The 26,997-nt window shown below is 44.2% G+C and overlaps 1 protein-coding gene across 1 annotated transcript; it reads left to right on the top strand.

Moving 5' to 3' along the window:
• The first annotated feature begins 22,862 nt into the window (after positions 1 to 22,862).
• LOC136540255 (small ribosomal subunit protein uS10y-like) lies at positions 22,863 to 25,021 on the top strand. Its single transcript, XM_066532254.1, has 3 exons — positions 22,863 to 23,068; positions 23,634 to 23,747; positions 24,650 to 25,021. Exons 1-3 carry the CDS (start codon positions 22,942 to 22,944, stop codon positions 24,790 to 24,792), a joined length of 384 nt encoding a protein of 127 aa, XP_066388351.1. The 5' UTR covers positions 22,863 to 22,941; the 3' UTR covers positions 24,793 to 25,021.
• The last annotated feature ends 1,976 nt before the right edge of the window (positions 25,022 to 26,997 follow it).

Below are 26,997 nucleotides of genomic sequence, written 5' to 3'. Positions count from 1 at the left end.
GCAACTTAGTAAAGAGAGTTTAGATTTACCATCTCTCATACAGGGCTTCGACCAATGCTGGTATCTTATACTGTGTGTGTATGTTCTGTTCTCCCTCTTCTTCAACCTCGAGCCATAGTGAGTGGGGACGGAAAACACTTGTTCGTAGTCGGCTTAGCTAGTGGGTGCTTAGCAACACTAGCGGGTGCTCAGCCAGACTGGTGAGTGGTTCACTCACCTGAGGCGGTGATCCTGTGGGCCAACAAAGGAACCTTCCCCAACCCTGCGGAAAAACATCAACATGAGTACCAAAAGGAAACATGGAACAAACCATAATATGCAAAATATACATGAATGTAATTGTAGGAACAGGAAAACATAGAGAAAAGAGGACCTGGCCTGGTATGCTTAAATATATGAAGAAACCAAGTTAGTATTGAGAAAACATTACAGAAAACCTCAAGTCAGGAGGCACCACAACCCATGCAGTGTGACTATGTGACCATTATATCTGGACAGAAAACTCCTTTCTTTGATTAAAGTTGACAGATAAATGGATTCAACATTGACACAAGAAATATGTTAACCTAGTACATGGCATAGTGGCATGTGCCAATTGGACAGAAAATATCTCAGTATTATTAAGGGTAACACTTTGAAAACTATAGAGCACTACAAATGTCAAAAGCTATAGAAGGAACAACACCGGAATCCAAATTATTGTGAAACCAATAAAATCCTGCAATTGTATGGCATAAAAATGGCTTATCTCATTATAAATAGTGTATGCAAGAGTAGGTGTCCAATTGGAAATATTCAAGACATACCTGATTGCCTTAGAAGAATCTAATGTAGGAAATTCCATATCATCCAGAGATTCGTAGTCCACCAATATATTAAAAAATTCAAACTTTAGCAAGAACACGGTTTTTTTGCTACTGAAAGAAAGGTTCATGCCAAGAAAATCCCCATCAAAATCAAAAAGTGGCCTGCCTTCGCAAACCTAGCAACAAACAGAAGAAAAGAATTACAGGCAACCCTTTGTTACATTGATAAAAAAATAAAGTGAACAAGAGGTAAGTGGGACAGACATCACTTTGTTATCTCAGATACACTTTACTGCATATAATAACAAAAACATATTAAAATACTCATTTTAAAATGCAGATGTACCTTAGAGATTTTACAAGTGGAAGACATAGGCTTATCTTCGCATATAGGATCATCATTCAGAATCCCACCAGTGACGATTAATTTGCTAGAGACGTCACGGCCTAGAGCTAGTACCTTGCTGTGGGGCTGAAATTTGAACACATCATTGAATCCTACGGTGCGAAGATCAGGAAAATTCTTGACATTGACAGTAGCAGTGTTGTCTTCTAAATCATATTCTCCCAAAAACCTCACGACAACATGGTCTTCATTGCGCACTTCAATCTATGTGATAAAGCAAAACAAGAGTAAACATAGTTCACAATTATCATAACTAAAAATAAAAAATTAATAAAGGATGATTAGCAGCACCAATCTTCAAGTTATCATGGTCTTTCCTTTTATCATTTAAAGCTTTAACCAGGCTTGCTGAAGTCATGAACCTTGTAGCATCTCCATCACAATCTATAGCTACACCTGAGCATGCAAATAGCAGCTTGTGCTCTATACAAGATCATAATTTATATTAATTATAGTTAGCAATGTTTAATATGTCTAGGAAAGAAGAGTACAACAACACATATAATCACCATCGGCTACAGCAAGTGACACAACACTTTTAGACAAATCTGACGCAACTTCTTCACTCAGCTCACTCCAAACACCTTTATTTGATTCCTGATGCAAGTCACCTTGTTATAGAAACATGATACAACACAAACTATCAGTGGCCAGATAGAGCTATTAGAAACATGAGCACAAAAGAGGAAGGACCACCAGACCTAAGGCCAATAGCTCAGTTATCTCTCCTTCATTGCAAATTGTTTTGTTCTTTGTTGAGCTTCTTGTGAGGTAAGTTTATTTATTCTTCTTCGAGCTTCTTGTGAGATGAGTTCTTTCAATCCTCTTTGAGCTTCTTGTGGGAACATCACCACCCCTATTACTTTTCAGCATCTTACAGACACTGAAGCTGGGTTTTTTCCTTTCTAAAGGAAGAGTGCAAATTTTGGGTCAAAACAGTAAAGCGATGCAGTAACGCAAACATAAATCCACTAATCAGAAGGTTAGAAATACATGTTTTATGTCAAGCCTGATGACTCATAACCTAACATAAGCTTTCCTCCAAGCTCCAATCAACTCTAACAAATGATAATTGTAAAAACAAAAAAGGGCAAAAGTAAATACGGAGGAGGCAACTGAGGTGACGACGGAGATCGAGGTGGCGACGACGGCGCGTGCCAGGTCGAGGTTGGGGTTGTGCTGGTCATGACTTGCAAGCCTCACCTCACCTCGAGCGGAATGAGAAGTGGCGCCGAGCGAGAGGTGCGAGACATGATCGTGCTTTTTTAGGACAATCAGCTAGGCTTTATTACTCAATAACAATGTTTACAGGAATAATATCAGAATAGGGTACACCAAGCCACAGATGACGGTCAGTCCCATATAAAATTGTATGCCTAGCTAGATTGTGTGCTTCAAAATTTGAAGCTCTTCCTTCATAGGCAAAACTACACTCATTGAAGAGTGCAGTTTAGGAATTTATCTCAGCAATGATCGAGCCATAGCTACCCAGAGTTCCTTCACCAATCTCCGAGACAACTGTCTTACAGTCTAAAACAACAAATAATCTCTCCAAAGCAAGATCTTCAGCAAGAGCAAGAGCTTCACGGCAGGCCAAGGCTTCCAAAGTTGCAAGATAAGTACCATCACTGTCTCGGCAGAAGGCTGCTACTGCCCCTCGATTCTCATTTTTCAACACAGCTGCATCAACATTAATTTTAGATATAGCTCTTGGGGGAGGGATCCAACGAGCTTGCCTTGGTACTGGAACCGCATGAACTGGTGTCCCACTAGGTGTCTTAGCAATAGATTTCAGGTCCTCCAAATATGAGTTAATGAAACCATGGGTGGATAAAGGACTTTGAAAGATTTTCTCGTGGATAGCCTTGCGACGAGCTGTCCATATGGCCCATAAGGTTATCGTCAGCCGAGTGAACTGCTCATGAGGTAGAGATTTAATGAGGCTGAACAGCTAGTTCTTGGCATTTGGTTCTCTGATCGACATCATATGCTCCACCATTATCTCATCCGAGAGTGCCCAAGCACTAGCTGCCATGTTGCATTCAACAAGAGAGTGTTTCCATGAATCTGCAACTCCACATAATGAGCAAACACAGGAGCTTGCCATATTTTGGTGCTCCAAAACATCTGTAGTGGGCAATGACTGCTGAGCAAGTCGCCACAGGAAGACCCTGACCTTGGAAGGTACAGCCGTTTTCCACAATGAACACCACCCTTTACTACCACACTCAGTATTTGATGATCCCGCATTTCCTTCAAAATAATTCTCTCGGTTAATTTTTATTGTCACCATTGAAAGGACCGTGACACCTAAGAGGGGGGTGAATTAGGCAACTTAAAATTCTAACTCTAAACTATGGCCTCTTTTTTTAACCCTAGCAAAACCTATGTAATAGATAAACTATCTAGATGTGCAACTATGGTTTTGCTAGTGTGTTGGTATCTCTACCGCAAATGTAGTAAAGTAATCAATGTAAATGCGGAAGCTAAAAAGCAAGGTAGAGATATACAAACTCCCATCGATGACTCCGGTATTTTTATCGAGGTATCGAGAAGCACGCAAGCTTCCCCCTAGTCCTCGTTGGAGCCCCTCGTAAGGAATCCCTCGCAAGAGCCAAGCTCCCAGTCGGGTAACTCCAGAGATAGCCTCGGGCCTTCCCCACACGCAAGTGGGTCTCCGACGTGCCTTCCGGCAACCCTCTCCCGGATGCTCCCCACCGTCTTCACTATCAAGCTTCCGGCCAAAATGCCGCGGGCCTTGTTCCCTCCGGTACACGGTAGCGACCACACCACAAACGCGGTTGGTGTGATCTCGCAAGACTTCAAGCCCCTCCAATGTACAACAATAGTGCTCGCAAGCACCAAGTGGTAAGAGGTATGCAAACCTCACTAAACACTAGGTCTAAACCTAGAGCAAGCGCATAAGCGGTGGTCTAATTAACCTAAGCACTTCGCAAAGCACCTACGCTAATCACCTGATGAATCACTAAGCACTATACAAGTGGAGATCACTAAAATAGTGTATCAACACCCTTGGTATGTTTCCTCAGCTCCACTCATCTCAAATGGCCGGTTGGGGGTTGTATTTATAAGCCCCACCGAGAAAGTAGCCGTTGGGGTCGAACTCCCACGAAACTGCTACTGACCGGATGCTAAATCGTCCTGACCAGACGCGTCCGGTCGTCCCAACCATTGAGCTAGCAATATACTAATCAGGCGCTGGCCAGCGTCCGGTCGCCTGCCACCGAACATGTCTAGTCGTAGATTTGCCGCTCTGGAACCTTACTGTACTTGATCGGACGCTGCATCCCTACGTCCGGTCGGTTTCACCGCCCGTGTCTGGTCGTCCCGACTGTAGAGCCACCGGTCCAGCGTCCGGTCGTCTCAACTGTAGAGCCACTGGTCTAGTGTTCGGTTGTCCCGACTACTGAGCTACCAGTCCAGCGTCCGGTCATCCCGACTGTCGAGCCACCAGCGTCCGGTCCAGTGTCTGGTCGCCTCTACGAGCTCGTTTCTTCACGATCTTACGTACGGCTTGGTTCCAATCTTCATGCTTGGACTTTGCTTGATCTCTTAGGTCTTTTCTTGTGCTCCTAAGGTCTTGCTTGAGGTGTTGATCATCGGATCATCACGTCGTCTTCGTCCAAGTTATGTCTTGCACCCTATTGAACTACAAAATAAACACTTGCAAATTCATTAGTCCAATTTGGTTGTGTTGGACATCAAACACCAAAATCCAAAATAAATGGGCCAAGGTCCATTTTCCTTACAACCATCATCCTATAGGCTAATTTAACTATGAAGAGCCCCTTGCGATCAAAATGCTAAGACCAGAAATCAGGCTGTCTATGAGTGCACAAAGGTATGCTCAAAATAGTCGAAACATCCATTGGGAGAAAGAACTATCGAATTAGCTCCTCTTTCCATGTCGCTGTAGTTTCATCAATAAGCTCACTAACAAGCCATGGAGGATTAACCTTCAGAGAAATTATAGGCTTCATATTACAATCACGTGGCAGCCAATTATCATCCCAAATTTTGGTTGTTCTGCCATCACCGATGTGGCGTATAAGACCCTGGGTCAAGACATCCCTGAAAGGATTAAGATGCCCAAGAGGGGGGGTGAATTGGGCTAATTCTAAATTTTCTTGCAATAATTAAATCATACGGTTAGCCCAATTAACCCCTTATGCCTAGAAAAGTGTTTCTATCAATCTAACGCACAACGGACTTGCAACCTATGTTCCAAACTTACTCTAGCATGGTAATTCTATGAATGTAAAGACAAGTATTGAATTGCTCAAAGTAAATGCTCAAATTAAATAGAGAGAGAGGAACGCGGCGATGTTTTGCCGAGGTATCGGAGAGTCGCCACTCCCCACTAGTCCTCGTTGGAGCACCCGTGCAAGGGTGTAGCTCCCCCTTGATCCGCGCAAGGATCAAGTGCTCTCTACAGGTTGATTCTTTGACACTCGGTCGCGGCGAATCACCCAAAACCGCTCACAACTTGAGTTGGGTCACCCACAAGCTCCGCTAGGTGATCACCAAGCTCCCAATCACTACCAAGCCATCTAGGTGATGACGATCACCAAGAGTAACAAGCACGAACTCTCACTTGACCACTCGAAGCCTAATGAGAACGGTGGATGCACACTTTGCTACTCTTGATTCACTAATGAGGCTATTCTGTTGGATTCATGAATCTCAATCACCTCATTAGGACCTTGCTCTTCTTGGCACTCACAAACATGTTTCTTAGCTATTGGAATGAGCAAAAGTGACTCCACATATGAGTGGAGCTTCTATTTATAAGGCAGCCTGAAAAACGAACCGTTATGTGCCTCTACGGGGTGACCGGACACTCCGGTCATGTTGACCGGATGCTCTAGTCAGTTCAACCCGTACACCAATATTTAAGTGTTGACCAGACGCTGGCAAGGTCCGATCACCACTGATCGGACGCGTCCGGTCGCATTAAACCCTCACTGGATGCTTACTGTACTCGACTAGACGCTAGATCCTCAGGGTCCGGTCAGAATTGACTGGATGCGTCTGGTTGCAGATTTCCTTCTCTAGAACCTTACTAGAGTCGACCGGACGCTGCCTCTCAGTGTCTGGTTACTTGACCACTCCAGTGTCTGGTCGCACCGAACGCAATCACCTTGATCAAATGTACTGGCCAGACCCTACGGCCAGCGTCCGGTCAGCATTTGACCTTCCATTCACTTCCAACTCTCGAACATATGAGAATGAACTTTGCTCCATAGGATCATAGGGCTATTATGGAGCTACCTAGTGCTAGTTTTAACAAGTGTGCACCACACCTAACTCACTAGACTCACCTAGGTCAAGCTACCCATCCATACCCCCCTTAATAGTATGGCCAAAGGAAAAACAAAGTCCTAAACTACTCTAAGTGTCACTCCAACTCTAATCGACACTTAGAACTAGTCATCCTTAACCTTGTCATCCATCCTTTGAAAACCGAAATGATTTCCATCGTAGGGGCATGACCACCTTGATTGCCCAATTGATCTCCATTAACATGACCTAACTTAATTGCCTCTGCAAAATACACATTAGTCATAATAATCTTGTATTGTCATTAATCACCGAAACCCAACAAGGGGCCTAGATGCTTTCAATCTCCCCCTTTTTGGTGATTGATGATAATACCACCTCGAGTATGTGAAAGAGTGAGGTTTTTGTTATGCTTGGTTCATATAAGCTTTTGTTAATAAGGACAAAAGAGTTAGGCAAGCTTATATGACCCAAGCAAACACGATGTACTCAAAAGATATGAAATAAGCATGAGTACAAGTAATAAAGCTCATTTGCATCGGAGTATAAACGCAGAAGCAAAGGCAAATGAGCATAACACAAATGATATGACATATAAATAATTCAAAGTAGAGAGCACACATGTCATATATCACAATCACGTAGATATCACTGTCACATAGATATAATAGTAAACACGGATGCATAATGTATCACACACATAGAAACTCCAAATGTAATAGATAATAAGCTAATAATAGATAACTAGCTCCCCCTAAATGTCGCTCCCCCTGAGTCTACATACTCAAACCCTCTCCTCCTTTGGCGTCAAACACCAAAACCTAAGGGTCGATCAGCAGGGCTGTAGCGGACGAGCCAGGTGCTGAGGTACGAGGAGCAAGATGAAACTGGGCGCCATCATCATCGGACCCTGAGCTCTATACTGATTGACCCTCTATGGCTGGAAGCATCTCTGAAGCGGTCTAGGTCTGAGCTGGGGTAGGTGTGGCCTGTGATGCTGCTGGTATATCTGTCGTAGGATCTGAAGATGTGATAGAAGAAGGAAGCCTCTGAGTAGTCACGACAACAGGAGCTGCTGTAGAAGGACCGGCGGTATGCATATGTGGCGGTGTAGGCATGCCTATCAACTCGCTAAAGGATGCTCCAAGACTCCTAGAGACTGACGTGTTAGGCACAAATAGCGAGGATGACTGATCTGGTGAGAAGCCCGTATGATATGGTGTGAACTGCAGGGCTACCACTAGCGAGGATAACCACTGGGACACCTATACTATGGGAGAGGCAAACGGAGCTAGAGGCTATCCCTGACTCTAAAGCCCACTAGGCTATACTGCTGGAGTCGTTTAAGTGGTGGCAGGCTGAGCAAGCTGAGGGTGAAGGCTGTGGCTATGGAGCCCCAAGTGTTGTTACTACATGCTGCATAAATCCTATAAGCTACTACTACATGAGTAACTACCGCTGATGCATCTGTTGCTGCTGCTGGAGGATCTGTTGCTGTTGCTGGAACTCATCCTAATGAGCCTGAAACTATGCAAAGTTTGCAGTGGTCTCTTGAGCCTATTGTGCCTGATCCTACTGCATCTGCTCAAGAATAGCAATCAAGGCGGGGTCCGTCTGCAGTGTAGGTGGAGCTGAGCTGGAACTGCCAGCCTCTGCATCATGTCTGCATGGAGGAATCTGAGGAATAGGCTGGTAGTCGTCATCCAAACTATCACTAGACTCGGTCCTCTCCTCCTGAGCCTCAAGCTCCTCCTCCTTAGTAGCGGCTATGCCTCTGATAATCTTGTCCTACTGAGCTATGGACTCTGGTATATCTGGACAATGGCGAGGCTGAGTGGGTGCCTGTGGTGTGCTATGCCTAATCCTATGTGCCATGTTATAAGCTAGAAACTCTGTGGTGGCACCTTTGTACTCTGCAACCATCTCTGGGGTCCTAACCTGTACAGCCTTGAGCATCAGGAAAGTGATCCAATGTGCATATGGAAGCTGCCTGCGACCCTTGAAGCCCTTAGCTATAGTATCCTCCATCTCTAATAGAAGGAGATCCCAAATATCAAATACAGTCTGCTACATCATGCCATTGAGGAGCCAAAGCTATAGGCGAGTCAGACCCTCTCTGTATCCCAACCTGGGAAGTAGTGTCCTCCTGATGATAGCCTCTAGCACATGAGCTATAGGAGTAAAGTCGTTGGGGTTTCTCCTCAACCCCTCACCAAAGGGCTCCTTGAAGCAATGGCGCACAAGATCTATAGGGGGCACCATACCGCCATGAGGACGCCTGGGAGGCTCTTGCTGTCCATAACACACCTCATGTAACCTGATAGGCTGCTCCTGTAGCCTTAGTATCTCCCTAGCCCTAAAACTCATCACCCTGTAGTCTCTACCTCTGAATGCAAAGTGTATGAAGTTATGCTACGGCCTACGGGTCAACGTAGAGCGAGGCATAGAACTGTCAAACCCAAGATGGTACATACAATCCTGTCTAGCCAATCAGATCTGGCAGCCCCGGCAAATATGATAAGTAGGGGTGTATATGCTCTCCGGCTGCTGCCATAATAGCCTCAATACTACAGACTCTCTGAGATTGGAAGACTGCCCCACTGTTCAGATATGCATTGTAGAAGTCTTCCTGGAGCGGTGTATAGAAACCCTTTGCTGCTCTCTCATCCCTCCTTGGAGGAAACCACACCTCAAACTCTACAAACCTCAGCTGTCGGACCTGCTTGGCCGTGGCGACCCTCAAGTCAAGGTGGGTCACTGGAGGCGGACCCTATGGTCTGGGTGGTGGACGTGATCCCCTCCGCTATGTAGCTAGCCTCGGTGGGACTAGAACATTGGTACATCCAGAGCGACATAGCTGTGGCTAGGGTGCCTGCTCGGTCTCCTCAGCCTCCTGAGTCTCCTGAGCTAGCTAAGACTCTACTGGTGGGGGCTGCTGCTGGGACTCCCCCTGAGGCTGAGGCTCCTCAATAGCCAGACGATGTCCTACCATCATGACAGTCCTAAGTGGACCACCATGAAGACGCTCAGCCTCCTCAACTGCTGCCCTCTATGCTGGTGTAAGCTGCTGATCTACAATGACCACACCACTGCGAGCACCTCCTCTCTCGGCACACTCTGCGGCCTCTGCAACTGCTGCTGCTCTCACTGTCTCTATATCAGGGTACTTGCGCTTCTTTGATGTAACCTGCTTTGTCGCCTTGCCTTTGGTTCCTGTGGTCAAGCGAGGCAGGGGCCTCCGATCGTCATCTCCTGGACCACCACCAACGTTCTTGGTGCGAGCCATCTGATCTAACAAGAGAAAAACTACCGCTGACAAGATCAACTGTCTACTGACGCTTTTGAGGCTTGGCCTCGATCCGTACTCGTGAGCTTAGCTCCGAGTTAACTGACAACTGCACCTGTCACCTCAACAGCGTCGACTCACTGCACGATGGAATAGATGGATATACAAGTAAGTACGATATATCTAATAGATGCGAAACCCTATGAGAGCAAGCAATTTAGATGCAAAATAGAAACAACTAGCTTGCTACCTGACAAACCGACGATCCAAAGAAAAAGAAGAGAAGCATCACGCGAGGGATCATCGGGACTGCTAGGGTTAGGGTTCGTGATGAATCGATGGCCCTGGTTGCAATTTAGGTCAATGCATTGAAAACGATCTAGATCAAGTGAAGAGGATGCTAGGGCATGGCCTTACCAGAGAGCAGCGGGCACAGCGGCATCTCTAGACAGGGCGCTGGCGGCGTAGGAACAGTTGGTGGCATGAGCACTGGTGGGCTACGGTGTCTACGAGGGCTAGCGCTGGCGTGGCGAGCTGGCACAGGGAAGAGCTATGCAGACGCGGTGGTGGTGGAGGCACGGCGGTGTTGGCACGAGAGGCGCGCAGGAGGCTTGTGGATGCGGCGAGCAGTGGAGCTCGTCGGTGATTAGGGCTAGCGGTGGCTCGGGCTCAGGACTTAGCGGTGGCGGAATAGGTCAGTAGGTACGGCTCACGTGATTAAATAGGTCCCCCAACACAACCGAGAAGGAAAGGAGAAAAGAGATTGAAAGCCGCACGAGATCTAATGACCGGACGCTCCGATGGTAGCGACCGGACGCTATCACCCAACGTCCGGTCGATTCTAGAGAGGTCTAATTCCTCTAGAATCATGATTGGATGTGTCCGGTGGTCCATGACCAGATGCAGCCAGAGTCCGGTCAGTTGCCTTCAATGCCATGTAGATCGACCGGATGCTGGAACCCTTCCTGACCGGACACTCAAACGTAGAGTCCGGTCACTCCTTTAGCTTCTGTTCACCTCCTGTGAACTGACCAGACGCTGGACAGTAGAGTCCGGTGCAGCATCCGGTCACTCTCTTCCAGCAAATCTTCAATGTTCCTCCACGCTGCATGTTCCCAATCAAGTCCCAACTTGAATAAGATCCAAATAAACACTAATTGGGACTGATATGAGTGACCTCTCTCAAACCCTCAGATTTTTCAAAATATTTTGCATTAGGCTATAATTCTTTTTTAAGAAAATAGGCAATAAGAGGGCAAATGGAACAAAACGACAAAATAACATCCATGCATATGCAATACTTGTAAGTAAATCTAGTTGCTTGTCAAGTTTGATCCAAGGTTAAGCTTCTTCACACGCTTTTCAGTGGTTATCTTAACCATGTTAGACAAGCCCTATATGCATTACCAAAAATTAAACATGTTGTATATTACAATGAATGCAAGACAACACAAGCTCAATTTTTAGCGAAGTTACTAAAATCAAGTACATTGAGCTCATTCCGCAATCTACAAAATGTAGCCTCATCTAGCAGTTTAGTGAAGATATCCGCTAATTGATATTCGGTTCTTACACCTTCTAGTGATATATCATTTTTAGCAACAGGATCTCTTAGAAAGTGATGGTGGATATCTATGGGCTTGGTGCGAGAGTGTTGAACCGGATTATTTGCAAGTTTTACCGTACTTTCATTGTCGCACAAAAGAGGTACCTTTTCTAGAACTACACCATAGCCTAGCAAAGTTTGTTTCATGTATAAAATTTGTGCACAACAAACACCCACGGCAATGTATTCTGCTTCGGCGGTAGACAAAGCCACACTATTTTGTTTCTTGGAGGACCAAGACACAAGTGATCTACCAAGCAAATGGCACCCTCCGGATGTGCTTTTTCTATCAACTTTGCAACCGGCATAATCCGAATCGGAATAGCCAACTAATTCAAATATAGCTCCTTTGGGATACCAAAGGCCAATGCTTGGTGTGTGCTTAAGATACCTAAGGATTCTTTTTATGGCAATTAAATATGTTTCCTTAGGATTAGCTTGAAATCTAGCACACATACACACACTAAACATGATGTCGGACCTAGATGCGGTTAAATATAGTAAGCTACCAATCATAGAATGGTAGAGAGTTTGATCAACCGAGTTACCTCCCTCATCTAGGTCAAGATATCCATTGGTAGGTATTGGTGTCTTGATTGGCTTACATTCATCCATCTTGAATCTCTTGAGAAGATCTTTTGTGTATTTCTCTTGAGAGATGAAGATGCATTCTTTCATTTGCTTGACTTGAAAACCAAGAAAGAATCTAAGCTCACCAATCATTGACATCTCGAACTCCTTCGACATCAATTCACCAAATTCTTTGCATGAGTCTTCATTTGATGATCCAAAGATGATATCATCAACATACACTTGACAAATGAAGATATGCCCATCAAGCTTTTTGGTGAATAGTATGGGGTCGACCTTCTCAATGGTGAAGCCCTTCTCAATGAGGAAGTCCTGAAGGCGTTCATACCAAGCTCTTGGGGCTTGCTTAAGCCCATATAGTGCCTTGGACAACCTATAAACATGATTATGATATCTAGGGTCTTTAGACCCGGGAGGTTGATCAACATAGACTAGTTCATTAATAAAGCCATTTAAAAATACACTATTCACATCCATTTGATATAGTTTCATTTTATGATGTGATGCATATACAAGTAGGATGCAGATGGCTTCTAATCTTGCAACTGGTGCAAAGGTCTCTCGAAAATCCAAACCTTCAACTTGGGAGAACCCCTTTGCAACTAGTCTTACCTTATTCCTCACAACAACACCTTGATCATCTTGCTTGTTGCGGAACACTCACTTTGTTCCAATGACTCTTGCACCTTTTGGTCGTTCTTCAAGAGTCTAAACTTCATTACGAGTGAAGTTATTCAACTCTTCATGCATGGCATTGATCCAATCCGGATCTTTAAGAGCTTCTTCTACCTTGGTAGGCTCATAGCAAGAGACAAAAGAGTGATGAGCAATAAATGAAGCAAGTTTTTGAGATCGAGTCATTACACCCTTTGATGGACTCCCTATGATGAGATCTTGTGGATGATCTTGTAGGAGAGGTGTATTTCTTCTATTGACCACTTGAGGAGGAGGTTGTGGAGCATCAACATCTTGTGCTTGTACCACCATTTGCTCATGGGAGATATGAGTATCTTCATTTTCTACTCTCCCATCTTTTTTACCATCTTATGGTACACTTGATGAAGAAGGTTGATTAATGACTTGTATATCATCTTCATCATCTTTTGGCTTGATGTCTCCCACTGGAATATTCTTCATAGCCTCCCTCAATGGTTCATTACCTATATCATCAAGATTCTCATATGCTCCTTAGGAGCCATTAGATTCATCAAATTCCACATCATATGTTTCTTCAATCAAACCGGTGACATGATTAAATACTCTATATGCTTTGGACTTTGATGAGTAACCAATAAGAAAACCAATATCACAATGTCTTTGGAACTTCTCTAGGTGTTGCCGCTTCTAGTAGATGTAGCATTTGCAACCAAACATCCTAAAGAAGGAGATATCCGGCTTCTTCCCATTGAGCAACTCATAAGGTGTCTTGCTAAGGAACTTTTGAAGGAATAGTTGGTTTGATGCATAGCATGTGGTATTGATTGCTTCCGCCCATAGAGCTTTGGGGGTGTTGTACTCATCTGGCATTGTTTTTGCAAGAGTAATCAAAGTCTGGTTCTTCCTCTCAACTACACCATTTTATTGAGGAGTATAAGTTGCGGAGACTTCATGCTTGATCCCAATTTTATCACAATATGCTTCAATGTTTGTGTTGTCAAATTCTTTTTATTGTCACTTCTTATCTTCTTGAGCTTCACTTCAAATTCATTTTGAGCTCTCTTGGCAAACTTCTTGAAGCAAGATGCAACTTCAGATTTATCATGAAGAAAGAATACCCATGTATACCTTGAATAATCATCAACAATCATAAGACAATAGAGATTCCCTCCCAAACTCTTGTAGGTTGTTGGTCCAAATAAATCCATATGTAGGAGTTCTAGCACTCTTGTGGTTGACATGAAAGCTTTGGTTGGATGAGTATTTGCAACTTGCTTGTCGGCTTGACATGCACTACAAAGCTTATCCTTTTCAAACTTTACATCCTTCAACTCTATCACCAAATCATTCTTCATAAGCTTCTTGAGTGAGCTCATCCCAACATGAGCAAGTCTTCTATGCCATAGCCACCCAAGTGTTGTTTTGGTGAATAGGCAAGTCTTTAAATTTGTATCTTCGGAGGTGAAGTCCACTAGATATAAGTTGTTATATCTAAATCCATTGAATATCACTTGATTATCATCTACCTTGGATACAACAACCTCCTTCTTGGTGAACAAGCATTGGAAGCCAAGATCACACAATTGTCCAACGGATAGCAAGTTGAAGCTCAATGAAGCAACATAGAGCACATTGGAGATGGAATGATTATTTGATATTGCCACTTTGCCCAATCCTTTAACCTTGCCCTTTGAGTAATCTCCAAATGTTATTTTCTCTTGTTCATCTACCTCTTCATCTAGTGAGGTGAACATACGAGGATCACCGGTCATTGTTGAGTACAACCACTATCAATAACCCAATGACTTCCACTGGTCTTGTAGTTCACCTACACACAAGAGATTCAAGCTTTAGGAATCCAAACTTGTTGAGGGCCCTTCACCTTCTCAATAAATGACTTAGCCACCCAAATCTTCTTAGGCCTATTCTTGTTAGGGAGTCCTAAGAACATGACTTTCATCTTTCCACTAGAATCCTTTCTAAGCATGCAGTGAGCATTGAAGGCAAAGGGTCTAGCATGCTTGGGCAAGGGTTATGGCGGTGGAGTTTGGCACTCATGAGCAAAGTGGCCTTCTTGTCCACACTCAAAACATCTCTTTGGCTTTGGTTTTGGCTTTGATTGTTGTTGTTGAACTTGAGCCTTCTTCTTTTCTACACTTGCCACATATCCAATGCCACTTCTATTCATCTTCATGACGGTGTTCATGAGTAGCTCACTTTGGAGGTACTTGCCTCTAGCAAACTTGCTCAACCCAATCTTGAGATGCTCCTTTTCCAACTTGAGCTTCTTATTTTCTTCCTTTAGAGCATCATCTTTCTTCTCTTCTTTGATCTTCTTGTTTTCTTCTTTGAGCTTCTCATTCTCAAGGATCAACTCTTTGTCATAATCAAGAGTTTCTAGCAGAATGGTGTTGTGGCTTTTCATCTCTTCAAGATCTTTTATGAGCTTTTCATTTGTGTTCTTGAGCTTGACATATTCATCATAGTCATTGCACTCAACCACTTGCTTGCCTTTGCCACTAGATCCTTGCTCAATGCTCTCATCAATTAAATCATCACATGATGTAGCTATATCAATCTTAACAACATGGTTAGTAGCATCATGTGGCTCATTTGATAAAAATTCTTGAGCAATAACAAGAGTATCATGATTGATCTTAAGAGTTGTATATTCATCTTTTAACTTGTTGTGGCTAGTGATGAGCTCATTATGCACCCACTCAAGTTTATCATGTTTATCTTTAAGCTCTTTCTTAGAAGATTTGAGCTCCTTGAGTTTGGATGATATAGCATCATTTGTTTCTCTAAGCTCATCATTAGCCTTTTTCAATGTATCGCATTTTGCTAAGAGTGAATCATTTTTAGCATTAAGCTTTTCATTTTTAGCTCTACTCTTTCTAATGATCTTAGTGTATTTTCTTAGTATTTTGACAAGAGCATCATATAAAGGTGAATCATCATCATCGCTATCACTATCATCATCACTAGCTTGCTCATTATCACTACTATCATCATTATTAGTTACCTTGTGTTCACCCTTGGTCATAAGGCATAGGTGTGTAGAGGATGATGGCGATGGTGGCGGTGAAGATAGAAGATCAATAGCAATGGCGACCACCTTCTCATTGTTACTATCATCATCAGATGATCCACTAGATGAATCAATGTCCGTGAGCCAATCACCGACGAAGTAGGCCTTTCCACTCTTCTTCTTCTTATGGAAGTCCCTCTTTTTGCCATCTCTCTTCTTGTATGGCTTGTTCTTCTTCTTATCATCTTCATCTTCATTACTTGAGTCATCTTTCTTGCCCTTGTTCTTGTTCTTGAACTTGTCTTTCTTGGGCTTGGGGCATTGATGTGCTAGATGACCAAGTTCACCACAATTAAAGCAATCCATTTTGGAGATTAGCTTTCTTCTAGAGCTTGTGAAGAACTTCTTCTTCTTGCCGTCGAACTTGATGCCACTCTTGTTTAGATTCTTTAGCATCTTGGTGGCTTTCTTCACCATGAGAGCAAGATTTTCATCTTCATCTTCTTCATCACTTGAGCTCTCATACTCAAGTCTTGCTTTGCCCTTGTCTTGGCTAGCTTTGAATGCTAAGTCCTTCTCTTTCTTCTTGGTAGAGGATGAGCCATCTTGTGGCGTGATGTGCATGTACATCTCGTGAGCATTGATCTTTCCTAAGATTTGTGTCAGTGTAGCGATGGAAAAATCACCTTGGTGTAGCACGGTCATAACATGCCCATATTTATCAATGGGGAGGACACTCAAGATCTTTCTCACAACGTCGGATGTTGACATTTGAGTAAGTCCAAGCCCATTGACTTCCTCTACAAGAACATTCAAATGTGAATACATCTCATTAGCACATTCTTTGGGAAACATCTCAAATGAATTTAGCTTTTTAATCATAAGATGATAGCCTTCCTCACGCTCACTCTTGGTTTCATCATGGAGCGCACAAACGTCCGACCATAGTGCATGGGTGTCTTTGTGGTTCCTTATGCGGTTGAACACATCTTTACAAAGGTCTCTAAAGATGGTGTTTCGAGCCTTTGCATTCTACTTTTCATAATTAACCTCATCGCCTTGTAAGTTAGTAGCATCCCGAGGTTTTAGGAAGCCTTGTGAGGCGGCTCTAAGAATACCAATATCTAGAGCTTCTAAGTATGTCTACATGTGGATTTTCCAATATGGAAAGTCATCTCCCTCAAAGATAGGAGGAGGTCCATCCCCGTGAGACATCTTGCTCTACGCGATTAAGCTTAAAAACATGAGCACGAGGCTCTGATACCAATTGAAAGGATCAAGATGTCCAAGAGGGAGGGGTGAATTGGGCTAATTCTAAATTTTCTTGCAATAATTAATTCCTACGGTTAGCCCAATTAACCCCTTGTGTCTAGAAAAGTGTTTCTATCAATCTAACGCACAACGGACTTGCAACCTATGTTCCAAACTTACTCTAGCATGACAATTCTATGAATGTAAAGACAAGTATTGAATTACTCAAAGTAAATGCTCAAAGTAAATGCTCAAATTAAATAGAGAGAGGAACGTGGTGATGTTTTGCTGAGGTATCGGAGAGTCGCCACTCCCCACTAGTCCTCGTTGGAACACCCGCGCAAGGGTGTAGCTCCCCCTTGATCCGCGTAAGGATCAAGTGCTCTCTAAAGGTTGATTCTTTGACACTCCATCGCGGCGAATCACCCAAAACCACTCACAACTTGAGTTAGGTCACCCACAAGGCCACAAGCTCCGCCGGGTGATCACCAAGCTCCCAATCACCACCAAGCCATCTAGGTGATGATGATCACCAAGAGTAACAAGCACGAACTCTCACTTGACCACTCTAAGCTTAATGAGAATGGTGGATGCACACTTTGCTACTCTTGATTCACTAATGAGGCTATTCTCTTGGATTCACGAATCTCAATCACCTCACTAGGACCTTGCTCTTCTTGGCACTCACAAACGTGTTTCTCAGCTGTTGGAATGAGCAAAAGTGACTCCACACATGAGTGGAGCTTCTATTTATAAGGCAGCCTGAAAAACAAATCGTTATGTGCCTCTATAGGGTGACCAGACGCTCCGATCAGTTCAACCCGCACACCAGTGTTTAAGTATTGACCAGACGCTGGCAGGGTCTGATCACCACTGATCGGACACGTCCAGCCACATTAAACCCTCACTGGATGCTTACTGTACTTGACCGGACGCTAGATCCTTAGGGTCCAGTCAGAATTGACCGGACGTGTCCGATCATAGATTTCCTTTTCTAGAACCTTACTGGAGTCGACCGGACGCTATCTCTCAGTGTCCGATCACTTGACCACTCCAGTGTCCGGTCGCACCGAACGCAATCACCTTGATCAAATGTACTGACTAGACCCTGCGGCCAGCGTCCGGTCACACCGGAGCCAGCGTCCAGTCAACATTTGACCCTCCATTCACTTCCAACTCTCGAACATATGAGAATAAAGTTTGCTTCATAGGATCATAGGGCTATTATGGAGCTACCTAGTGCTAGTTTTAACAAGTGTGCACCACACCTAACTCACTAGACTCACCTAGGTCAAGCTACTCGTCCATACCCCCCTTAATAGTACGGCCAAAGGAAAAACAAAGTCCTAAACTACTCTAAGTGTCACTCCAACTCCAATCGACACTTAGAACTAGTCATCCTTAACCTTGTTGTCTATCCTTTAAAAACCGAAATGATTTCTATCGTAGGGGCATGACCACCTTGATTGTCCAATTGATCTCCATTACCATGACCTAACTTAATTGCCGCTGCAAAACACATGTTAGTCATAGTAATCTTGTATTGTCATTAATCACCGAAACCCAACAAGGGGCCTAGATGCTTTCAATCCCTACTAGCCAGAACTGAATGCCAAATTTGAGATGGATGGGTCCCTAGTTTGGCTTCCAAGATTGAAGTGTTGGGAAAGTATATGGCCTTGAGTAGGCGGGCACTTAAAGAGGTAGGGTTTTGCAAGGTCCTCCACGATTGTCTTACCAACAAACACAAGTTGAAAATCTCAATGTCCCAAAAACCAAGACCACCAATGTGTTTTGGTCTGGTCATCACTTCCCAAGATACCTAGCTCACTTTGAGCTGCCCTTGTTTGATACCCACCAGAATTGTCTGATTAGAGAGTTGATGTGGTTGCACAAACCCCACGGAAGTCTAAAGCATGCCATTGAGTAGACCGGTATAGCTTGTGCAATTGATTTTATTAGTACCTCTTTACCACCAGCTAAAAGGATCTTCTCAAGCCATCCTTTGATCTTGCTCCACACGTGGTCTCTCAAGAATTTAAATGTTCCATTAAATGAGTTGCCAACATCCGTGGGCATGCCCAAATAGCACTCATTCAAGGACTCACGGTCAACATGAAGGATACCTTTAACAGTGTCACGTGTAGCTTGAGGACAACCCTTGGTAAAAAATATAGAAGATTTCTCCCTATTGATCCACTGCCCAGATGCCTGGCAGTAGACCTCCAAAAAATTAGACAATTCTTCTGCTCCCTCTCTACTCCCCTTGAAGAACAACACGCTGTCATCCGCAAATAACAAGTAGTTTACTGGCAGAGCCGCTGGCGCCACTTTGATTCCTTCGAGGTGCGATGACTCGTCATTATCCTTTAAAAGGCACGAAAGGCCCTCCGCTGCTAAAAAGAAAAGATAGGGTGAGATAGGATCACCTTGTCTTATACCTCTTGTAGGTTTGAAACTCTCCAGTTTGTTTCCATTAAAAAGAACTGAGAAAGATACAGATCTGACCATTCCCATTACTACCGAGATCCATTGTTGGGCAAAACCCAACTTAGCCATGATAGCTTCCAAATATTTCCATTCCACATGGTCATAGGCTTTCATCATATCAAGCTTGAGAGCGCAAAAGCCATTCCTCTTTGACCTATTCCTTTTCATAAAATGTAGGCATTCATATGCTGAAATTATATTACCAGTGATGAGCCTCCTAGAGACAAAGGTCGATTGCTCTTCAGAAATAGTTTTAGGGAGAATCAACTTGAGGCGATTAGCTAGAACTTTAGAAGTAATCTTATAAAAACATTGCATAAACTGATAGGTCTGAACTGAGAAAGCAAAGTAGGGCTTTTCACCTTCGGAATTAGTACCAATATTGTATCATTTATACTCTCTACAGACTCTTTGCCTTGAACAATGCTTAGAACCGCTTGTGTGACATCATCTCCACACGCATCCCAATGTTTCTAAAAGAAAGATGTAGGAAAACCATCGGGGTCGGGCGCTTTCAAAGGTAACATCTAAAATAGCGCCTTCTTCACCTCTTCTGGCTCAAATTCTGCCGTTAGGATTCCATTCATTGCTGGCGTGACCTTCCTAGGGACATGGTTTAGAACATGGTCCATCCCTTGTACCCCCTCCATCCCTTGTACCCCCTCAGATATGTAGAGGTTTTTATAAAAGTCATCCACCATGTTTTGCATCTCAACTCTATCATCAGTAGCTTGGCCATCTTGCCTAGTCAAAGTTCTGATAATGTTTTTCCTCCTCCGCATGCTAGCCCTCTGATGGAAATATATTGAGTTTTTGTCCCCCTCCGAAAGCCACTGAACTCAGTGATCTTTGCCTCCACATAATCTCTTCTCTATGATATAATTCAACCAGCTTGTCATTTACATTAATTTCCAAAAGGCTAGGGCCCACACACCCTGGTAGGTCCCGAAGCCGATCAACCTCATTTTAAGCTTTTTAATTTCCTTCTTGACATTGCCAAACGTGTCAACTCCCCATTTACCAAGTTCATCCGATAAAGCACCCAATTTTCTTTTAACATCTCCAACAGTTGTGGCCGCCACAGTCTACCAGCACGTTGCAACTTTAGCTCCGGGTGCTCGTCCCACATGGCTTCGTAATGGAACTGGCGGCGCGCACCGTTTTGTTCTAACTCATCATCAATTAATTTCAGTAGTAACCCACGATGATCAGATGTTGCTGCATTGATATGGCACACATTTGCAAATGGAAACTACGCGCTCCATTCAGCTGAACCAAGGGCTTGATCCAGTCTGACTCGAGTATAAGTACCCCTGCCACCTTCTTCTCCTAGGTCCAGAAGCTACCAATATAACCAAGATTAATGAGGCTGCATACATCGACCATGTCACGGAATCCCTACATCTACGATAGCGTGCGGTGTCCCACTCCAAGGTTCTCCTCGGGTCGCAATACTTCATTGAAATCTCCTAGGCAAAGCCAAGGTAAGGTGCTAGTACCACATATGTTCTTTAGAGTATCCCAAGTTTGAGATCTCAAGTTAGTTTGAGCCTCCCCATAAACTGCTGTGATTCTCCAAGGTAATCACCGATACCCATAACTGTAGCATCAATGTGATACTTAGAATGACCCAAAATATTGATATCCAGATCGTTATTCCAAAAAATACAAAGACCACCACTCCTGCCTTCACTACCAACCGCAAAGGCTCTATCAAAACCCAGTGTACCAGCTAGAGCTTCCACACGAATTTTGCTAATTTGAGTCTCAAGAATACAATAGAAGGGGCAAACTTTGTGATAAAATCACGGAGCTCTCTGACTATCGAGACATTGCCCACTCCTCGATAGTTCAAGCTGAATAGACTCATTGGGATGGGCGGTGCTCCTCGTGAGAGCCCGCCAAGTTTGAGTTAGAAATATCATCAGCTGCTGAACCAGTTCCCATTTTCGACCTCTTCGTGTCACGTACCAGGTTGGGGCTCGGAGGTGCATTAGGGTTAATAGCCAGCGGCTCAAACTGGCTAACCATAGCATTAACTTTGCTCATGTTTTCGGCTGGAACAATAGCATTAGCAGACTTGTTGCCCTGCTAGACTGGCGGCGGGTCTGCTCCTCCGTGTACTGAGCCCCTCTTTCTGCTCCTATCAGGAGCATCCATATCCTCATTTGGTTCCTCCTCCCTATCATGTTCTGACTCTTGATGCACACCACCTCCACGTCCAGCGTTAAAGCCTGTCCTACCACCGCCTCGAGAACCGCCCCTACCATGGTTTGATCTGTTCCCAGGACACATACTCCAAATCGCTCCTAGGTCCTTGAACACTAGGGCTGATGGAGGATGGAGCCCATCACCATGCTCCTTAAACTCATGGCCAAGGTGGCCACAAACTTGACACCAGTTTGGTAATTTTTCATATTTCACCAAGAACAGCTCCTTTCTGTTATTCCTCACCAAGGAGACAATGCTTTTCAATGGCTTCCTGACATCCAAACTAATTTTAACATGGTAGAAGTTGCCTTCATGCCCAAAAGAAGCACTCTCCGAACTTCCCAACTTTCGAGGCCAAGGATTTAACCATTGGAGCATAGCCGATAGGGAGGTCGTGAATCTGTATTCATATATCAATATTGGCAAGCTCTATGGATGAAGGTCTGGTGAATTCGTCATAGGGGGCCATCAGCACCGGATCCCCCCTAAACGTCCATGGTCCTCCTTCAGTGACCTTTTCCCAATCACCCAAACACGAAAATTGGAAGACGTGGAGGTTGGGTTCTAGGGTTTTGGTCTTCACTTCCCATGCTAGATCCCATGCAGAGCGCATGTTCTTATAGAACCAATAAGTAGAGTACTCATTCTCCGTATATACCTTCGCTATGATCAGCCATCTTGTCGCCTCTTCCGATGGCGCCTCCTCAGATTCAAAGACCACATCATCCATGTCCTCCTCCCTCAGCCCAAGTTGCTTCATCATAGCCTCAAGTCCTCCGTCGCCACCACTAGGCGAAGCCCCCGATCGATCTGTTGCCATGGTCAGAACCCACGGCCAAACCAATCTCGTGACCCCAGAGTTCCTTCAGAAAAACTGCCGCTCTCAAGTGCCAAGGTCGGGCGGTAATACTAGATCACCCCGTAGGCAGCCCGAGCACGATCAACAGCAGGGGGAGTCAAAGGAAAGCGGGGGGAAATCTCAACGCCGGCGACACCGTGAGAGAGATAAACCCTAGCTAGAGGGAAAGTTTCTTTTGAACGTTGACGACGCAATCGTGCTGCCAACGTGGGCGGGGATGGATTCTGGAGGACAAATGTGGAAGGTAAGACTAGATGGGCTGTTAAAGGCCTGGTTCTAGTTGGGCCGTTAAAAGCCTGGCTGGTTGCAGTTGGGCCAACCCGTTAATTCTCATATAAGTAGCCTCGAACTCATCCTGGGGCGAAAACCCTAGCTTGCAGCGCCGCCTGGACCGAGCAGCCGAGCGAGTAAGCAAAGACCCCCTTTTCCCCGAGCGCAAGAGCACCATGGCGGCGGCGGCAGTTTATGGCGGCCTCAAGGGGAGGAAGCTTGGCGTCGAGGATGCTCCCGAGCTGCAGCTCAACCGCATCCGCATCACACTCTCATCCAAGAACGTCAAGAACTTGGAGAAAGGTATAACCAAACCTTATGAATTCAGACTCATATTTTCTGATGTGATCTAATATCTTAGCTAGTCTTGCTCGTATGGAGTATATCGTAATGGCGTGTACAAGCTTCCGTTGATGGATGATTCGTATATTGTTTACGATTGTGCTTTAGATCTGCCTGTCGAATTTGTTGCTTTCCGTGCTAGTCTAGAGAACATGTACAAATCTATCTATGAGACAGTTAGTCGCTGCTTACAATTGCTGGGTGTGGGAACCGTTGTATTGTATTGGTTATCTGAACAAAACTACTATGCGCGTTTCGATTTACTGTTTGCCTATGCACAAGCAGTGCAGCGCCTAAGTGCTTTGATTGTTCTGTTGGATGGTATGGAGGGAAGGAATTGGCAACTGAAATTTGCACTCGTCTCCTTTGTATGTACTTTCTTACTATCTTGTATCATTAGGCTGATTAAACTGTATTTAGTCACTTGCTATGATGCAAGCTACACCACTGAATATTGGACTGTCGTTGCAGAGTTACTTTCAATTATTGAACTGACAATTGTGTGGGGATTTCTGGTACATTTCAGTTTGTGCGGATTTGGTGAAGGGAGCCAAGGACAAGCAACTGAGGGTTAAGGGACCCGTCAGGATCCCTACTAAGGTTCTCCACATCACCACCCGCAAGTCCCCTTGCGGTGAAGGTATCGAGCTATTTCCTAGCCTCTGCTGTTGAAATTGTTTGGGTTGGCTTTGGTTAATTTGACTGATTGAGTTTTTTGTGCTTTCATTAATATCAACACATAATACATTGATACATTCACTAATATAAATAGATGCTTCGGAATTAAAGTGCTCGTAGTTCGCACAATATTATGCTATTGTTACTTTTATATTTGAATTAATTTGGTGTTTTGAATATCATTTTTCCTAAATAAATTTATCTTTCTATCTTAGTATTGTAACATATAAAGCTAGTATATCTATCCTGTACCCTGGTAGGCGATTTTTGTCATTTCCCTGTTATTATATACTCCCTCTGTTCCTAATTATTGGTCATTTTGGCTTTTCTATAGGTCCGTAGCTTTTGGTATGTGCCTTGATACGCTATATGTCTATGCACCTAGAATCTAGAAAAGCCAAAACGAGCTATAATTTGAAGCAGAGGTCCAAATGCACCTTGTTTTATGTTACCCTGTTTTCTCCGTAGTTATCTTTGTCGAATTGTGGTGGGAATGGGATTCATGCCATCTCAAGTACATTGTAGCCTTCAGTAACTTTAGACTTCATATTCTGGACACTAACACCTAAGCCTGTTTGACACATTTTAGTACGATCTAGTTATTGATGACTTTATCTTCTAGGATGTGGAGAAGCAGCAGTCTAGAAGGGCAGGCCAAGGTCCCTTCTCATTTTTCAAATTCTTGAAAAAACAATTGATTTGAGTGAACAGTTTAGTCAAAATAGAGAGTGCTTACTTAGATTGCCCAACTTTGCGATTGTCATCAATCTCTGCCACTGCACGTGGAATCTAATGGGATATTGATAGCATATTTTTGTTGTTAAGACATGAATTTGACTGATCGTGTTCTAATCTGTTGGTCAGGAACAAACACATGGGATCGGTTTGAGTTCCGCATCCACAAGAGGGTGATTGACCTAATCAGTTCCCCTGATGTGGTGAAGCAGATCACCTCCATCACCATCGAACCAGGTGTTGAGGTTGAGGTGACCATTGCAGACGTGTAAGGACGTGCTGTTCAGCAATGCCATCAACTATCTATATATCTTTGTGTTGCTTTTGTTTTGTGCTCTTTGTGTGCTTGTAAGAGAAATATCGAGCTATTCTTAGCATATAAGACTTTTCTTTCTCCCCCTATGATCCTATCGTAGCTGTATGTCTGATCTGTGGGCTGTTCAACCTAAAAATTTTGATTCAGTAATCTGGCTTATAAGGGCAACTTGGTTCGCCCCAATTGGATCGCTGTCCATTAACTGGTTGTCGAACTTGCTGGTGGCTACTTGGTTAGTTAGTTGCTTCGTGCAACAGGTTTTAAACCTAGATTTCATTTGTTAAAACTATTTTATTGGCATATTGCGCACACACGCAAACTATGCCGAGAGTGATCAACTGCAGTAGCTTACAAAGATATATTTTTGTAACTTATAACTAGGTTCGCCAAGGTATAATTGATGAAGATTAAAGTTCAATCTATGGTCTGAATGTTTTAAGGGTGAATTTAGTAATGCCAATCATATATCATTAATTATATATGATGAAAGTGTAAAAAGTGACTCCGAACAATTCTAAACAAATTTGCCATCCGAGTGACTCGTATTCGGCTTATAAGCCATGACTTATCAACAAACGAACAAATATTTTTCTCTCATACAAAATTGGTTAACAGTACTTTCAGCCATTGCTTGTAAGCCAAACAAGCTCAAACGAGCAGGGCGTATATATTGCGAAGTCTGAGATTTTTTTTAATTTTAACATTTTTTAAAACTAATTTTAAATCTAACACTGTCTGTTTTTTATTTTCAAATCTAACACTTTTGGCCGCGCCTATTACCATGGCGCGGCGCGGCGCGGCGAAACGTCTGTGCCGTTTCGCCGCGCCGCGCTATGCATGGTGACGCGGCGGGAGGCAGACGTGGCGAAGACCGGGAGCGCTGACCGGTGACGTGGCCGCGGCTGCCACGCCGCGGATCTGGGCGCGGCACTGCCGCGCCACGGCGCATGGCGCGGCAACCTTTGACACGGAGAGACGGGTAGCTGAAAGGTTCTAATATGACTAGAGGGGGGGGGTGAATAGTCTATTTAAAAATCTACAAATCAACTAGAGCAATTTGATTAGTATGACAAATAGCGTAATGCAAACTTGCTCTAGCTCTACAAGGGTTGCAAGCCACTTATCTAACAATTCTAGTTGCAATGATTACTTAGGCACCCAAACTTGCTATGTAACTACTCACTAAGAGCTCTCAATCTTGCTACTCTAAAGTGTTCAACTAGATGAATGTAAATAATAAAGCAAGCTCTCAATTCTAATTACACTAAAGAGCTCGTATCAACTAGTTTGCAAGAATGTAAATAAATGAGTATGGTGATTATACCGCCGTGTAGGGGATGAACCAATCACAAGATGAAGATTAAGCCAATCACCGGGAGAATGCAAATAACAAGAGACAACCGATTTTTCTTCCGAGGTTCACGTGCTTGACAACACGCTAGTCTCCGTTGTGTCGACCAATACTTGGTGGTTCGGCGGCTAAGAGGTATTTCACAAATCTTGTCCACACGATTGGACACCGCAAGAACCTATCCACAAGTGAGGTAACTCAATGACACGAGCAATTTACTAGAGTTACCTTTCAGCACTCCACCGGGGAAGGTATAACTCCCCTCACAATCACCGAAGGCGGCCACGATCAATCACCAACTCGTGTCGATCCTCCACCGCTGCACCGAGCCATCTAGGTGGTGGCAACCACCAAGAGTAACAAGCGAAATCCGCAGCGCAACACGAATACCAAGTGCCTCTAGATGCAATCACTCAAGCAATGCACTTGGGTTCTCTCCCAATCTCACAAAGATGATGGATCAATGATGAAGATGAGTGGGAGTGTTTTGGCTAAGCTCACAAGGTTGCTATGTCAGTGAAAATATGCAAGAGAGTGAGCTTGAGCCGGCCATGGGGTTTAAATAGAAGCCCCCACGAAATAGAGCCGTTGTACCCCTTCACTGGGCACACTGCGGGCTGACCGGACGCTCCGGTCAGACTGACCGGACTCTAGACCCAGCGTCCGGTCAACCGATATAAGCCACGTGTCATTGTCCATTCAACAGGAACCACTCGATCGCAACGGCTAAGTAGCGATCGAACGCTCCGGCACAAGTGACCGGACGCTGGACCCCTAGTGTCCGGTCGTTTACAGTAAGGTTCCAAACCA

This window comes from Miscanthus floridulus, chromosome 2 (genome assembly GCF_019320115.1).
Source record: "Miscanthus floridulus cultivar M001 chromosome 2, ASM1932011v1, whole genome shotgun sequence".
Classification (NCBI taxonomy): Eukaryota; Viridiplantae; Streptophyta; class Magnoliopsida; order Poales; family Poaceae; genus Miscanthus; species Miscanthus floridulus.
Note: the sequence above shows the minus strand (reverse complement) of the source record. Positions and strands in the feature narration are given on the sequence as shown.

Excerpts from the sequence above, each read along its gene's own strand:
- LOC136540255 (XM_066532254.1), top strand. The coding sequence starts at position 22,942 with ATGGCGGCGGCGGCAGTTTATGGCGGCCTCAAGGGGAGGAAGCTTGGC. Across the intron at positions 23,069-23,633 it reads CGTCAAGAACTTGGAGAAAG|TTTGTGCGGATTTGGTGAAG; the intron begins GTATAACCAAAC and ends GGTACATTTCAG. Across the intron at positions 23,748-24,649 it reads CAAGTCCCCTTGCGGTGAAG|GAACAAACACATGGGATCGG; the intron begins GTATCGAGCTAT and ends TCTGTTGGTCAG.